The 14,426-nt window shown below is 41.0% G+C and overlaps 1 protein-coding gene across 1 annotated transcript in view; it reads right to left on the bottom strand.

Annotated features, from left to right (window-relative positions):
- The window catches only part of itga11a (integrin, alpha 11a), a 48,505-nt gene that overhangs the window by 23,208 nt on the left and 10,871 nt on the right, over positions 1 to 14,426 (bottom strand). Inside the window, exons 3-11 of the mRNA XM_079997373.1 lie at positions 7,730 to 7,842; positions 5,143 to 5,234; positions 4,820 to 4,934; positions 4,559 to 4,686; positions 4,266 to 4,414; positions 4,031 to 4,175; positions 3,308 to 3,473; positions 3,035 to 3,105; positions 640 to 784 (exon numbers count right to left, since the gene is read on the bottom strand). Of these exons, the coding sequence (XP_079853499.1) occupies positions 640 to 784; positions 3,035 to 3,105; positions 3,308 to 3,473; positions 4,031 to 4,175; positions 4,266 to 4,414; positions 4,559 to 4,686; positions 4,820 to 4,934; positions 5,143 to 5,234; positions 7,730 to 7,842 (1,124 nt within the window). The remainder of the gene's footprint in view (positions 1 to 639; positions 785 to 3,034; positions 3,106 to 3,307; positions 3,474 to 4,030; positions 4,176 to 4,265; positions 4,415 to 4,558; positions 4,687 to 4,819; positions 4,935 to 5,142; positions 5,235 to 7,729; positions 7,843 to 14,426) is intronic.

Here is a 14,426-nt window from a genome sequence, read left to right on the forward strand (position 1 = left end):
ACATTTCTCTTGCCTCTACACTTTTCTTCCCAGGCCCAGTTTCAAGGCGTGTAGCCTCACCAAATTTTTTCCATTGCTTTATACTGGCCTACCTTAAGAACACACATCACTTCTCTTTCTTTCTTTCTTTCTTTCTTTCTTTCTCGCTGCCCTCTGTGAGCGCGTCAAATAATCATGCCCTGCAGCTCTTATTCTCCATGATTCTAGACTTGTTTCCATTGGCAGCCTGGCTGGCAGGCGGGCCGCTGATGGTAAAAGCAGAAATGCACCACAGCCGGGCCGGGGCAGGCTTGGATGTGGTTGGAAGCAATGAGGAGGTGGAGAGCCTAATAGAGACGGCTTTCAGCTAAGGTCTGCTGGTGCTAAACCACAGGCCCAAAACCAGGCCTGCTGCACATCCCTCCATCAGAGGAAAATGGGTGTGAAATGGGAGATTAGAGGCTTTAGCCTGGGATGTTGGGAGAGATTTCAGAGTTTTGACAAGAACACAAGACACATCATCGATCAAATATCCCAGCGTCTCTTTCCTTAAGACTCATGTCGTTCATGAATAATTCATGTCGCTCATTCAACTTCTCCAAATGTCAGAGTGAAAACCGAACTAGGGCTAGGACGGCAGTTCTTCACTATTCGACTCACCGAGGTAGGCGCCGTGATTCTTGAGCTCTTCGGGGAACTCCTGCGTGTAGGAGGACTTCGGAGGAACCACCTTGCCCTGTCGGGTCTCCTTCAGCACGGCCCCATTCCAATCGTAGGCCCCGACGGCGCCCACCAGAATGCCATCCTGGGGAGTGAGAAAATCATAATCCTTGATCCAGGAATGCAATGTTTAAATGCATCTTCCCACAGTTTGAAGATGGTGTCAAGATGGTAACTGATTGTTATATTATGAGGATGAGGGGTGCTAATGTTTGATTAATCCTTGATGTCAGTGTTAAGTCCTTTGTAGGAATGGTCCTTTATGGTGATTGAGGCATGGCACGAGTTCAATTGATCAATTAAGGTTTTGAACTCCACACTGGGTTCCCATGTTAATCCTCCTTTTCCTCAGGAAAAAAAACACTTAAGTGCAGATAATTCTACGTGACCTAGATGTGGGTGTCTGAGAATTTATTGCCCGTTCAATTCCCTGCCAATATTTGTGTAAATAGCAGTAAATGAGTCAAAGCCTAACTCTGCTCACCCTCAAGCAAAGCGTTTGGCCTTTCACGACTGTCAACCTCTGCCAAAATGCTTTTAAACACAACTTGCTCGCATGTAGTACATAATAAATCAAGCAGCTGTCGTCCATCCCCAGATATAAAAGATGCAGCAGAAAAACAGATTGGAAAATAATCATGGCAATTATTAGCACCTTAAGGAATGCAATAAGATGCGGCCTGAAGGACAGAGAGCACATAAACAAACTCTATAAATTCTTAATCAGTTTATTTGAAAAAATAAAATAAGATAAAAAATAAAAACGTTTGAGGATTAATGAAGGCACGAGGATAGGATGAGACCATCCAGCAGGACTTTGTTCACTGACTGTTCTTTAAATGCATGATTAAATACAAGTTTCCCCAATAAACATATTTTTTGTGACATTAAAATATGTAGACAAACCATTTTCCAGTGTTGGCATTTGCTGTAACAGCGTGATTCCTTCTCAAGAGATGGAATTGTCTGCCCTCCAAACTTGAGCCACATCCACTTCTTAAGTGAAGTTCTGCGGTTCTCTGTTTTGGTGCAATTGGTAACTATGGTAATTCGAAATCCAAAACAACTTCACACCATAAACCAGTGACCCATTTCTCTTGTCGTTGTAGGTAGTAACATAGCAATTCTACAATGTTTCCTGGCATGTTTTTGATGTCAAGCCTTCATTATTCTTGAGTGAGCCAGATTTGTGGTAAAATGACTGTTGTCCCTGCCAGTTACTTATCGGTAAAATAAAGTAGGTTGGCCTAAATGACAAAAATTAGCATATGGAAATGCACACATTTCATATCACATACTGTACATGTATGTCATGCATCCAACAAGTAATGCAAACTCAACATTGTAAACGTAGGAAGTGACCCTCACTGCTACGCCACTTGCAGTGGAAACCCATTTAAACAGTATGACATGTATGACCAGAGGGTATTTTTCCAACATTATTCTTGAGGCATGGTTGGCAAAATAAACGGCGTGCGGAGAAATTGTTAAGACACATGCGATGTCTGGATATGTATGACATAAGCAATATTCCAAGTTGGCACACACTGCGCTCAACAAAACCATCTGGGCTCCGAAGAACTGTTATTCTCCTTTAAAGACCCGACATTCTTTCCAAAAAAGGTTTATCCCACTCTCAGCACTTGGGTTGACGCTGTTGAGCAAGTGCTATCCCTGGAATTCGGCCTTGAAGGTGGAATTTCCAGTCATTCTTGCCACCCAGCTGCAACTTCTGCTGTTTATTTATTTTATTCTGTTCTTAAGCAGATTATTTATTGCTCCCTGGACAAGTTACGCCGTGAAGAAAGACTGGAAAATCAAAGCCGTCACACCAGCAGTTGTCATCCTTGGAAAGATAGAGGCGGAGAAGGGGATTGAATAAAGGGAGTAATTGGTACAATAGACACTCCAGGCTTCTCCCCATCTTACAGCTGTGTCACCATGTGGAGTTGACAAAACTGCTGTGATCTGCACGAGGATATAATCAAAGTAAATAAAAAAAAAATAAAAAATCCATTTTCTAGACGGGCTGGATTAACTCTGTCAACCTTTCGCCAATATGGGAATCAGTGGTATCTTATTTCTCAACCCTGGATCACCAGAGTGAAAAGAAGTCCCGTGCGCCCCTCTCATGGCCTCCTAAATCAGGATGACCTACAGTAAGTCCCTTGGGCCACACAGCAGGCGCCTTGGGGGTTGGGTGGCAGGGGGGGGGGGTCGGAAAGCGATAAATGGCAGATTGGGTTGAGGAGATTTTTCAAAAGGAGAGGCAAAGTATGTTGTTCTATATTGACAGATGTTAAGACAAAGATTTGGTGCCAGAGGTGAGAATTACCTCCACGTTGTGGGAGGAGAAGCCAGCCTGGGACATCTGGAGGCCAAATGCTGTCCCGTTCTTGCTGGTCCCTGAGGAAAGAAAACGTTCTCTGAGAGTTCTGAGGCTTTTGCAGAACCAGGAAAACTCAAGCTTTCAACTTAAGGAGGAATCACAAAAGTACGTGAAAACCTAATGTACAATAAGCATAAGTACATTAATTTAAGGCTGTCGTCAGAATATTCAGTTTTACCTCTTAGAACAGTAAATAATAATTCTTCTGAACATCCAAACCTTCCAAACTGAAGATGCGTTCCCCGAGGGCGTCCACGATATCCTTTAAAGCTGACTCATCTGTCACATTAAAGAAATGTTTGTCATCTGGGTCACTGGCGATGTACTTGATTTCATTCAGAAAGGCCTCAGGGTTGATTCCTCGACGGTTGTAGTAGCCAAGGACCTATAAGGGGAGATCATAAACACCATAAACATCATGCCCGTCTGGGGCTGATTTTCTTCATGGTATCGGACATCTTAAATCTATCCACATAAAAAAAACGTAAACCTTAAAGCATTGGAGCTTTGTGGTCTTTAGAGAACCTTTTTGGTCTTAGCCATTTAACGATAAAATGTCATTTCTATGACCTATTCCGTATGGTTGGACAAACAAATGAATGCAGGCCGTTGCTCGGATGCCCAAAAGCATGACTGAGTCATTGGTTTTGAATAAGTGCTATATTAACCATACCAATTGTGGCCAAAAATCAAAGGACACTGTGGTCTGGAAGAGCTGCTGCCTTAAATGCACTATGGCTGGAGTGGCCTGCGAGCTCGGCATGGCTGTTAACCAGCTTTGGCTGCTTTGGCATACTTATCATACCTATTAAAAAGCCCAGCTTAACTCAATTCCATGATGACACTTTTTGGCAGTTTTTTCATACCATAAAGTTATTTGATTGGTCATCGGTAGAGCCTCTTAACCTTGGGAGGAGAATACTTTGCGTCGTGTAGACTTACAGCGATGGCATAACGGGTGATGCCGTCCTTTTCGCAGTCTTCAATGACCTGCTGCAGGTCGGGGCTGTCGTGAGACTCTCCGTCTGTGATCACGATCATCACTTTCTTTGCGCCTCGCCGGCCACCTTGTTTAAACGCCTCTGAACTGTAGCGATATGTTTGTTTTTTCGATTAATGAATGTCGCCAGCTTGTAAGCGTTTCTTTTGACCATATGACATCGCATTAACTTTTTACCGTGCCACTTTGATGCCAAGGGCTGTGTTGGTCTCCTCTCCACCTCGCTGCTCGATTCTACGCGCTCTCTTCACGACTTCTTCTACTGATTTGTAGTCACTAAGTTGGAATTCATGGACCACCTTTTCTCCATACTGAACGACTCCAACCTGGAAAAAGGGCCACAATAATGCAATTACACGAAGGAAAAAGACAACGAGGGATAACCGACAACTAATAGCGGACAGGGAAACCTAAGGATCATGAGCACAGTAAGGAATAATTCACCTTTTGTAATGTCCTTCCTTACACACCTGTATCTGACCTGGTCCGATATAGAACTTCTGAAGGATGTTGATGAGAAAGGCCTGCACTTCATACCAAGGGTAGATGGAGTTAGAACCATCCAGGACGATGACTATGTCCATATAGGTCTCGCATCCTGAAGGATTTAGACAGAGATCATTGCACAGGTACTGTATTCACAGTGAAAGCAGAAATGAGGAATTAAGCCTCAAATGTATCTAGTCCATGTAAGTCCAGTGATCTTGTCAAATTAAGTCATTATTTCTTACTTTGAAAGGCAGGAGAGATAGTTCTGGAAAACTTGAAGCTTGCATTGACTCTGGAGCAGATACCAGTGCTGTAGTAGGAACTACCACACTCATAGGACCATAAAGGCCCACATGCCTGGAACATGAAAGAAAACAGTATTTGAAAAAAAGAAAACTCTTGACTACTACTATTTATGTACTGTATACTGGCCGAATGATCTTTTAGAGATGCAGCGTGAAAGCCATGTCATGAAAAGGCTAGGTCCTTAAATTTCACTTCTGTTAAAGTGGATACTGCTACTTTGAGAGAACCTCCAACCAATGAGCTTGTAAAAACCTCTCACCACAAAGCTGTTGTCTTTGGGATTAGATGCCAGAGTCATTCCGAGCCTCATCTTGTCCTTTCTCTCTGATACGTTGGTCAGTGATATCCTTCCTTAAGGAAAAACATGAATTTTAGCAACAAGAGGCTGCGATTGTGATTCCACGCACGCACGTGTGCAAGTTGATTGGAAAACCAAATCGAGTGTCTCTGGTTTGATTCTGCTGTCTAGTAGTAATCTCCAGCTTACTTTCCAAAACAGTTGTGTGACTGCTTAACCGATACAACGCATGTGCACTCCATATGACGGGAAAAGCGGTGAGGTGTTTGGTGGAACACACATGTGGAAGCATATATAAGTCGTAAAACCGCCGGTAGAATGTGGAATGAATACCCATGTCTCACCATGACACATTAAAATGCAAACATAAAAAGCACGTGCAGACATGTAAACATAGATATACATAAATATACATTCAGAGACAGATAGGCACACATGGACACACACAAATTCCACATATTAATATTCACACACATTAGAGGTGAAACAATTATGTGGTAAGACGAAGCAGATGTTGGCCTCTGGTAATTGCAATTGCAAATTGTTAAAAAATCTGCAGTTTTGCTTTTCGTCTCTTCTGTAGGTCATAGAAACAGGATAAAAGACAGAATTGGCAAAACAATCCTTTGCACATTTTCCTACCCATACTAACTCAATTTTCAAGTATTGGTACCTACCTATATATAGCCTCATTCAAGGGGGAATATAGGCTATTCTTAACTGTTTTTCCCCCATGTAAAAAGTTTTTTATCTGAAAAACAACTATTAGCACAAAATATGGTTCATGGCTGTTGTTAAAGCAATAACCATAGAGAAGGTGATCGGCTGCAACCTTTCTTCCTTCCAGGACCTGCACGCCTCCAAAAACTTGAGGCGAGCGGGGAAGATTGCGGCCGACCCTTCCCAACCCGGACGCCACCTTTTTGAGACTCTGCCATCTGGCAAGGGGTTGTGGTCTATCAGGACCAAAACCTTGCGCCACAAGAACAGTTTCCACCCCATCTCAGTGGGGCTCACGAACAGGCGCCTTGCCACTCCTCACACACACACACACACACACACACACACAACTTGTGCAATAATAGGCGTATTCGCACTGAAAAGTTCTGGGGATTCCCTGAGGTGACCTAGGAACTGGGGATGTCCCCATAGAACTAAATACCGTCAAGGGCTTTTCTTCTGGTTGGGTTCGCACTGCACTGGAACTCTGAAGTGACGTAACCCAACAGGGTTTCAGCGTGAGTTCCACGTTCCATGTTGTATTTACTCAGTAACTTTCACTGATTTCACCCTGTCAGTCCACCAAAATCAGTTTCCGAACAAATTTGAACCGAGAAATACGTAATCCAGTTGCTGAATCTTTGGTCATATTAGATCTAGATGTAACTTAAAAGTTAGTTCCGACTTTCATAAGCCACGGGCTTGCATCAGGACACCACACGCCGACTTTTTGTTTCATTCAATTAACGTTGGAAAAACACAAAAAAAAGGGACAAAAAGTTTTAAGAACTATGAAAGAATTCCTGCGGTGCGAAAACGTCTAATGCGCATACAATAACACTGGTGTTACACTGTGCATACTGTAATAAGCTAGTTAGCCCATAGTAATAATTCCTATTATAATTTATCATTTTTAACCTATACACCATAACAATAATTGATCCTATCCAGAGTAACGCATTTGTATATTCGTATATATTAAATATCTGGCCATTTTTGTTTTGTATTTCTGGCAATTTGTATTTATTTGACACTTTGATTTTGTTTTTATTTTCATCCTATTTTATTTTATTATTATTTTTATTCTCCTTTTTTCCAGACTGTTAATATTTATATATTTTTTTCTTTTCTTTTTTTTTTTTAACGCTTATGGTCTGTGCTGAAGTGCGCCAAACCCCACCAGAAGAAATTCCTTGTATATGTACTGTATATGTACTGGGTGGAAATGAACCGATCCAGATTCTTATTCTGATTCTGAACATTGTGGCCAAACAGTCATAACGAGGCACAAACATCTCTGTGGATGGAAATGGAAATGACTCCAGTCTGCAACTCCATGAGGCTCTGGTCACACCAGCACATCAATTCATGCAATCATCTGATCGGTATAATTGCTTCCAGAAGGGAATCGTCTCGAACGCTTAGCGTAGAGTTCAATTTTGGCAAACTGTGTGAAATAGCACAGTCTATCAATAGCAAAGTGGCTTCTGCATCGCTGCCATTTGAAGTGGCGGTCCTTCGGAGAGCCCGAAATAGTCCAAGTTAATATTTTATCAGTCTCAAATCATCCTATTGTACATACAATTCTGTGCTGCCAAAGCCATGAGGCAATGTTGAGCAATAAAATGAAGAAAAATGTTAATTCTGAGAAGGTTCTTTTTTATTACATTTTGAAGCTCTCCAAACTCGATTTTGCAGCACATTGAATCTAAGACATTTATGTAATCATGCATCGTCAGAGCACCTATAAGTCAGAGAAAACATTATATACCGATGTCAATCGTCCCCTGTATGAGTTGTGATTTGTGTGGGTTCTGTGATACTGTACCTAGGTTGAGCTTGGAGCAGCCGTTGCCATTATTTCTTTTGCTCAACGAACACTTGTAAATATCTCCTGTTTGGTACGGGCCGTTCATTTCATAGGGAGCCCCCACCAATAACCTGCCAAAAGCAGAAGTCAACATCAGAAGTGAAACATTGACATCGCTTTAAACACCACTGTATACTTAACAAACTTAAAGGATGCTGCTTAAAAATCTTATGCCGACAACAAGGTATAGATAGATTGATAGATAGATAGATAGATAGATAGATAGATAGATAGATAGATAGATAGATAGATAGACAGATAGATAGATAGACAGATAGATAGATAGATAGACAGATGGAAAGAAAGAAAGTAATAATGTTATAACAATAAAAATGGCAATATGCAATAAACCAAAAGTAACTTAACTAGAAGATAACTAGAAGATAGAACATTTTGGAAACATACAATAAAACTTAAAATGAACAATAAACAATAAAATAAAACTAACTAACTAACAATAAATGGGAAAAAAAACTGAAACAAACAATAAACAAAAAAAATTGCCAGTATGAAAGAAGCCTAAAAAATAAACAATAAACCAGAGAAAAATAGGCAATATACAATAAGAAGAATACAGTTATACAGATCACAATAATGACAATATAAGAATAAGAAGAATAAGAAATCAACAGAGCAAAGGGTGATTATGGTCACACACACAGGGACAAAAGTTCCAGCGAGCTCAAGAAAAACCCAGAAGCCTCAACCAAAGCAGCCTGACAGAAGGATCTCTATTCCCTCGGCCTCACATTCCTCAAGTTACGTTTAAAGTCACTATCGGACTTTGCTCTGAATCTGGGGACCTCCGGGTGTTGTAAATTCTTCTGCGGTGACGCAATCCTTGGCAAGCGAGCGTCCCCTGCACTCGGCTTTGTAGTGGCTTTCCAGAGCCGGGACAGTGCGGTCCATATAAACGTCAATAAGAGGGTTTTTATACAACCTTATGCGATGGAGAACATAAAACAGCCTGGAGTGTTTACCTCGGGGTCACGGGAGGAAATAAAAGCCTCCAAGGGGAGTCATAAGTCAGAGTTAGCCCAAGGACTCTTGTTTTGTTACAAAACAAAATGGAAAAAAAAAAAATCCCGAGTCTGTTTCTCCTCAAGCATCGACACGAATACCCTCTGTGGGAGCTCGGAAGCGCCCTTCCAGCTGCAGCGCACAGTAGCTGCGCATGTGTTTGGATGCAAAGCACACCACGTCTCCTCTTTCTCCATGGGCACTCAGCGTTCGGGACTGTAGCTCGGCTGAACTACATTTAAAACGAGAACGTGAGGCTTTTGCTTCATCCGTGTTTGCCCTTGTTCGCCTCTTCCATGCTGAACAAGGCAGCTGGACGCCTGCGTCTGCTCGGATTCATTTCCCGCCATTAATCTTCACCAAAGATCTACCCTGCGCTTGTACCTCAGTAAACATTATGATGAGGTGGCACAACTCAACATACGCCCGGTATCATAAAGCCCGGATCATTATGTTGATTTACGTTGGACTTCCTAACAACCACCTCCTCTAAGAGTAAAGACTTTCCAATTTGGTTTCTGAAATGATCTATACTTTGATAGAATATCACCCGAATCTATACCACTATTTGAGTATAAAGTAATTTATATTTCAGGTGCACTGTAAAGCTGTATGTTAAATGGGTTGGTTTTGAAGTCATGATGGGATGAGTATTCTCAATAGCGCCTTTTCCATCCACACCACATCGGCCATAACTTTCAGAACTGTGACTATGTCCAAAATGTCCGAATCCCAAGTTATATCTGTAAATGCAGTTGTGCACTATTCAGCGCTAAGGTCATCTTGGAATGGGCCCAGCAGTGCCGTCCAAATCGAAATGATAGAAGCGGTTCCTCCAGTTCAGCGGTGGCCCCAAAGGACAGACACCCGACACCACGTTATAGCAAAACCAGACCACCGGCAACCTCCGGCGAGGACCGCAGGGTCGACCCCGCACACCTCCACATCTCAAAACACGTCTAAATCTTGGTCTCATTCCTGGTTTTACTGTGCTTAAGTGCAGTGTTTTCAATAGTGTTTCTATTCCTATGTTAATTCAATGAAGCATATTTTGGTGGTTTTGAATGAACAGGGCAGAGGCTCAAGAGTGAAACACTATCTATGGCAACCACCTAAATACTTTGGTTCTTGTCATCCCAATTATTTCAATAACCCTCACTTGCCTAGTTGTAATGTTGTTGTTATGACACGAAGCAGATCAAATATGTCCGATATTTCAAACAATATTAATGAATAACGCAAATACAGGTACTCCTCACTTAACAACCGAGTTCCGTTCCTAGGACCAGGTCGTTAAGCAAATTGGTCGATAAGTGATCCGTGTTGTTTCACGGTAAGGGGGCGTGGCCATTGCCAACGCCAGTGTAGTGAATACTGACAGACTGTGGGAACGAGACTGACAACGGTGATGAGATGAGATGTATACAGTGTATATAGTATATATAGTATATATAGTGTATATAATATATATAGGCCCTGTGATAGACTGGCGACCTGTCCAGGGTGTACCCCGCCTCTCGCCCTATGACAGCTGGGACTGGCTCCAGCCCACCCCCGACCCCACAAGGATAAGTGGTATAAACAATGGATGGATGGATGGATAATTTATATAGTATATAAAGTATATATAGTGTATATTGTGTATATAGTATATAACGTGTTTATAGTATATAAAGTGTATATAGTGTATATAGTATATATAGTGTATATAGTGTATATAGTATATATAGTGTATATATAGTGTATATAGTATATATAGTGTATATAGTATATATAGTGTATATTGTGTATATAGTATATAACGTGTTTATAGTATATAAAGTGTATATAGTGTATATAGTATATATAGTGTATATAGTGTATATAGTATATATAGTGTATATATAGTGTATATAGTATATATAGTGTATATAGTGTATATATAGTGTATATGGCGTATATAGTATATAAAGTGTATATAGTGTATTTAGTATATATAGTGTATGTAGTGTATATAGTATATATAGTGTATATATAGTGTGTATATATAGTGTATATAGTATATATAGTGTATATAGTGTATATAGTATATATTGTGTGGAAAGTATATATAGTGTATATCGTGTATATAGTATATACAGTGTATATAGTGTATATAGTATACATAGTGTATATAATGTATATAGTGTATAGAGTATATATAGTGTATTAAGTGTTTATAGTATATATAGTGTATATATAGTGTATATAGTATATATAGTGTATATAGTATATATATAGTGTATATAGTATATATAGTGTATATAGTGTATATAGTATATATATTATATATAGTGTATATTGTGTATATAGTATATATAGTGTGGATAGTATATATAGTGTATATCGTGTATATAGTATATACAGTGTTTATAGTGTATATAGTATATATAGTATATATAGTGTATATAATGTATATAGTATATATATAGTGTGGATAGTATATATAGTGTATATAGTGTATATAGTGTATAAAGTATACATAGTGTATATAATGTATATAGTGTATAGAGTATATATAGTGTATTTAGTGTATATTGTGTAGATGGTGTATATAGTATATATAGTATACATAATGTATATAATGTATGTAGTGTATATAGTATATATAGTGTATTTAGTGTATATAGTGTATATAGTATATATAGTGTATATAGTATACATAGTATATATAGTGTATACAGTATATAAAGGGTGATGCGCGATGAGATGCTTGACGCTGAGACGTCGCGTATGCAGAGTATAATACAGACTGGGCAGAGAGCTGGTCGTAAGTCCAGTCATTGACATTCCTTAAACAGGGAGGTCGTTAAGTGAGGAGTACCAGTAATTCAACCATTAGAGTGTAAATAATCAATCACACCTTTCTTCAAATATGAAAAAAAACTTCCACTGGAATTGAATAATTGGTACAGTATAATAATCTAATGATTGCTAAACATCAGTGATTGCCAGTAATTGGCCAGAGACATTTACAAATTCAATGGTTTGGCAGGGGTGATGGATGCATTATCTTGAGAAAGCAATAAAAATAAGATGTAAATAAATCATAGCAAATAAAAGACGACATCAAGGTTGGAAATGTACATCATCGTACTGTAGTAAATCACTGGGAGAAGGAGTGTATTCAACAATTCAGAAAAGAGGGGTTCTGTAATGTATTTCCTAGTTTTCAAACCGTCCATCACTTCACCTCTAGGAATGGCTCACATGCGGTCAAGCTGTGATGGAATAGTTCCTGAAGTGTAACTATTTAAGGCTCCCAGACTCTGGAAATCTTTTTCACCCCAGCGACTCTGACACTTCTCATATTTTAAGCGCTATTATTAATATAAGGATTATTATCACTACAGTCGGTACCGTTGTAAGGAACCAAGAGAAACTGGCGCTTGGGTTCAGGTCAGGACATGGTTTTCATGAAAGAGGACCATTGTAGCTTTGGACTTTGGTTTTGGGCCTTGCATAACATTTCAACAGGAGCTGTTCAAACAATCATTTGTCCCGACATTCTAAGAGTCTGAAATGCAATGGTGCAGCAACGGCGTGGAAACATCGAGAGAAACAACTTCACCCAATGTCAGTGCCTGAATATTCTTGTCTACCATAGTAACCGATGGAACACAGGATTTGGGGTTTGAGGAAGTGCTCCCTCACCCGAGCCCAGGCAGTTTGTGATTAATGTGGCTAATGTTTGGAATATTTTGGGGTAAGGGATGTATACACCGCAAAACCACATCCATCCCCAAACGCCAGTGTGTTTATGACTTCGCATGACGGCCCTTGCTCGTCACATTCCACCTCGACAATGACAGAATACATTTTCCTTCATACCCCATAACCCCAAACATGTAATGGTCAGTCACATTTTGTTAAAAAGGCTTTTATGGCATCTGGGCCCGACGCTTTTCGAAGCGGTTGCCACGTTGTCGACCATGCATCAGGTGTCTGATGCCAAGGCTGACAAAATGGTTGCCGAATTGTAATCATTTAAAAAGATTGAGTGATAATGCTCCTATATAATTATAATCCGTCCATACTTGTTTCACCATTTTTGAGAGAATAAATCAATGCCCCAGGACAGCAATTCTTCCTTAGCGGAGGTTTCTTGACATTCAGCGGCATACCGCTTATGAAAAGTGGTTGACTAGGGGGCAACCAGAGCCAGACTGAAGAGATGGTTGACAACGGCCCAAATCTGGTTACCCGGGGCAACAGGGCAACTATGATTGCCCACATTAATGAGAAACTGTATGTTGCTGGGGAGCGAGATAGCAGGAGTCGTCGTGCTTCATTATCTCTCTCAACAATGGCACGCTAGCCAGTATGTTCATCCGAAACCTTTCATTTACTATGTCAAGGTGTCATTGCAATCCCATTGTCTACAGAACTGTCAATAAGAGCAAGCAGTGTCACATTTTGAAAAAAATATATATTAATTTGCGTATGCCATCACGCATGTCCAGTGAGAGCGCAAGCTGAATGTGACACACAACCCCGGATTTTTTCCTTTTCTGGTCTTCAGCTCCTGACTGTGCTGATGAATAAAGGTCAAGGCTCATCTGGAGCGACCCGGTACGGCTGAAGAAAAAACAAACAGCAGAACTAAGAAGGGTTCGGAGGGCTTGGAGACCTCGGCGGTATGCTTGTCAAGTCGTTCCGCAGAGGGCAAAGGCACGCCAGGCCCCGCCGGCTCCCCGACGAGCGCCGGCTCTGGCGGACTGTTTAGAAAGTGTCATCCCGGATTGATGTGGACGCGCAGTGACACGTTCTGGACATAGTGAGCTTTCCCCGGTCGGGGATAGGGCCGCAGCTTTCAAGGACAAATATTTCAACAGGCCTCGGAAAGATGTCTGGAGTGAGCCGGGGCCGCTCCGAAAGACGGAATGCTGGTGAGATACGCTCTCCTTTGGCGGTCGGGGGACGTGGTGAAAGATTGAAGGCTGATTCATTCACTCATTCCATGGCGAAGAGGGATTGCAAAAGGGATGGTTATTCATCACCGGCAGGAAATAAATAATCAAAATAATCTCTTTACTGTGAGTAAATCTTTCTTCTGCTTAGCTTTAACTCGAAAACTGGAAAAGATTAAAGCCTGTAGTTCATTTTTATCCCGCTGTACCGAGGTGAAGAAACCCTACCGTCCTCAACCCGATCTTCAAAGGCGGCAGTTTGAACCCGGCCGCGCGTCTGTCTCGCTTCGGAGTCCAGCTCATAAAGGGTTCTTTTAGACTCGACATTAAGCTGCGGCTGTGCAGCGGACCGGCTTCCTGTCCAAATAAAGCGCTGACTCTCTAACGCTTGAGCCTCCTGACTAACGCAAAAGTAGGACGAGCGGGCAACGTGGCACACACGCATCCGTGTGCACGGGCAACATCAATTGTCCTTACAGCGGCAATTTTATGAGCAGCAGTTGAGATTGAAGCTATTATGTTACTTGAATGGCTATGTGAGCTAATGTGCGCGGGGGAATTTTTGGATGACTCCCAAATGAGGCCGGCCATAAAAAAGTGTGTCGTGTACTCTTCCCAGTTGGAATTAGGTTTACTTTAAGCTCAATTCATCTGTTCTCATCACTATTGCTCTGAGCATGTCCAGTTTTATGTGCACTATTTTACAC

The sequence above is a fragment of the Zeus faber genome (genome assembly GCF_960531495.2).
Source record: "Zeus faber genome assembly, chromosome: 3".
Lineage (NCBI taxonomy): Eukaryota > Metazoa > Chordata > Actinopteri > Zeiformes > Zeidae > Zeus > Zeus faber.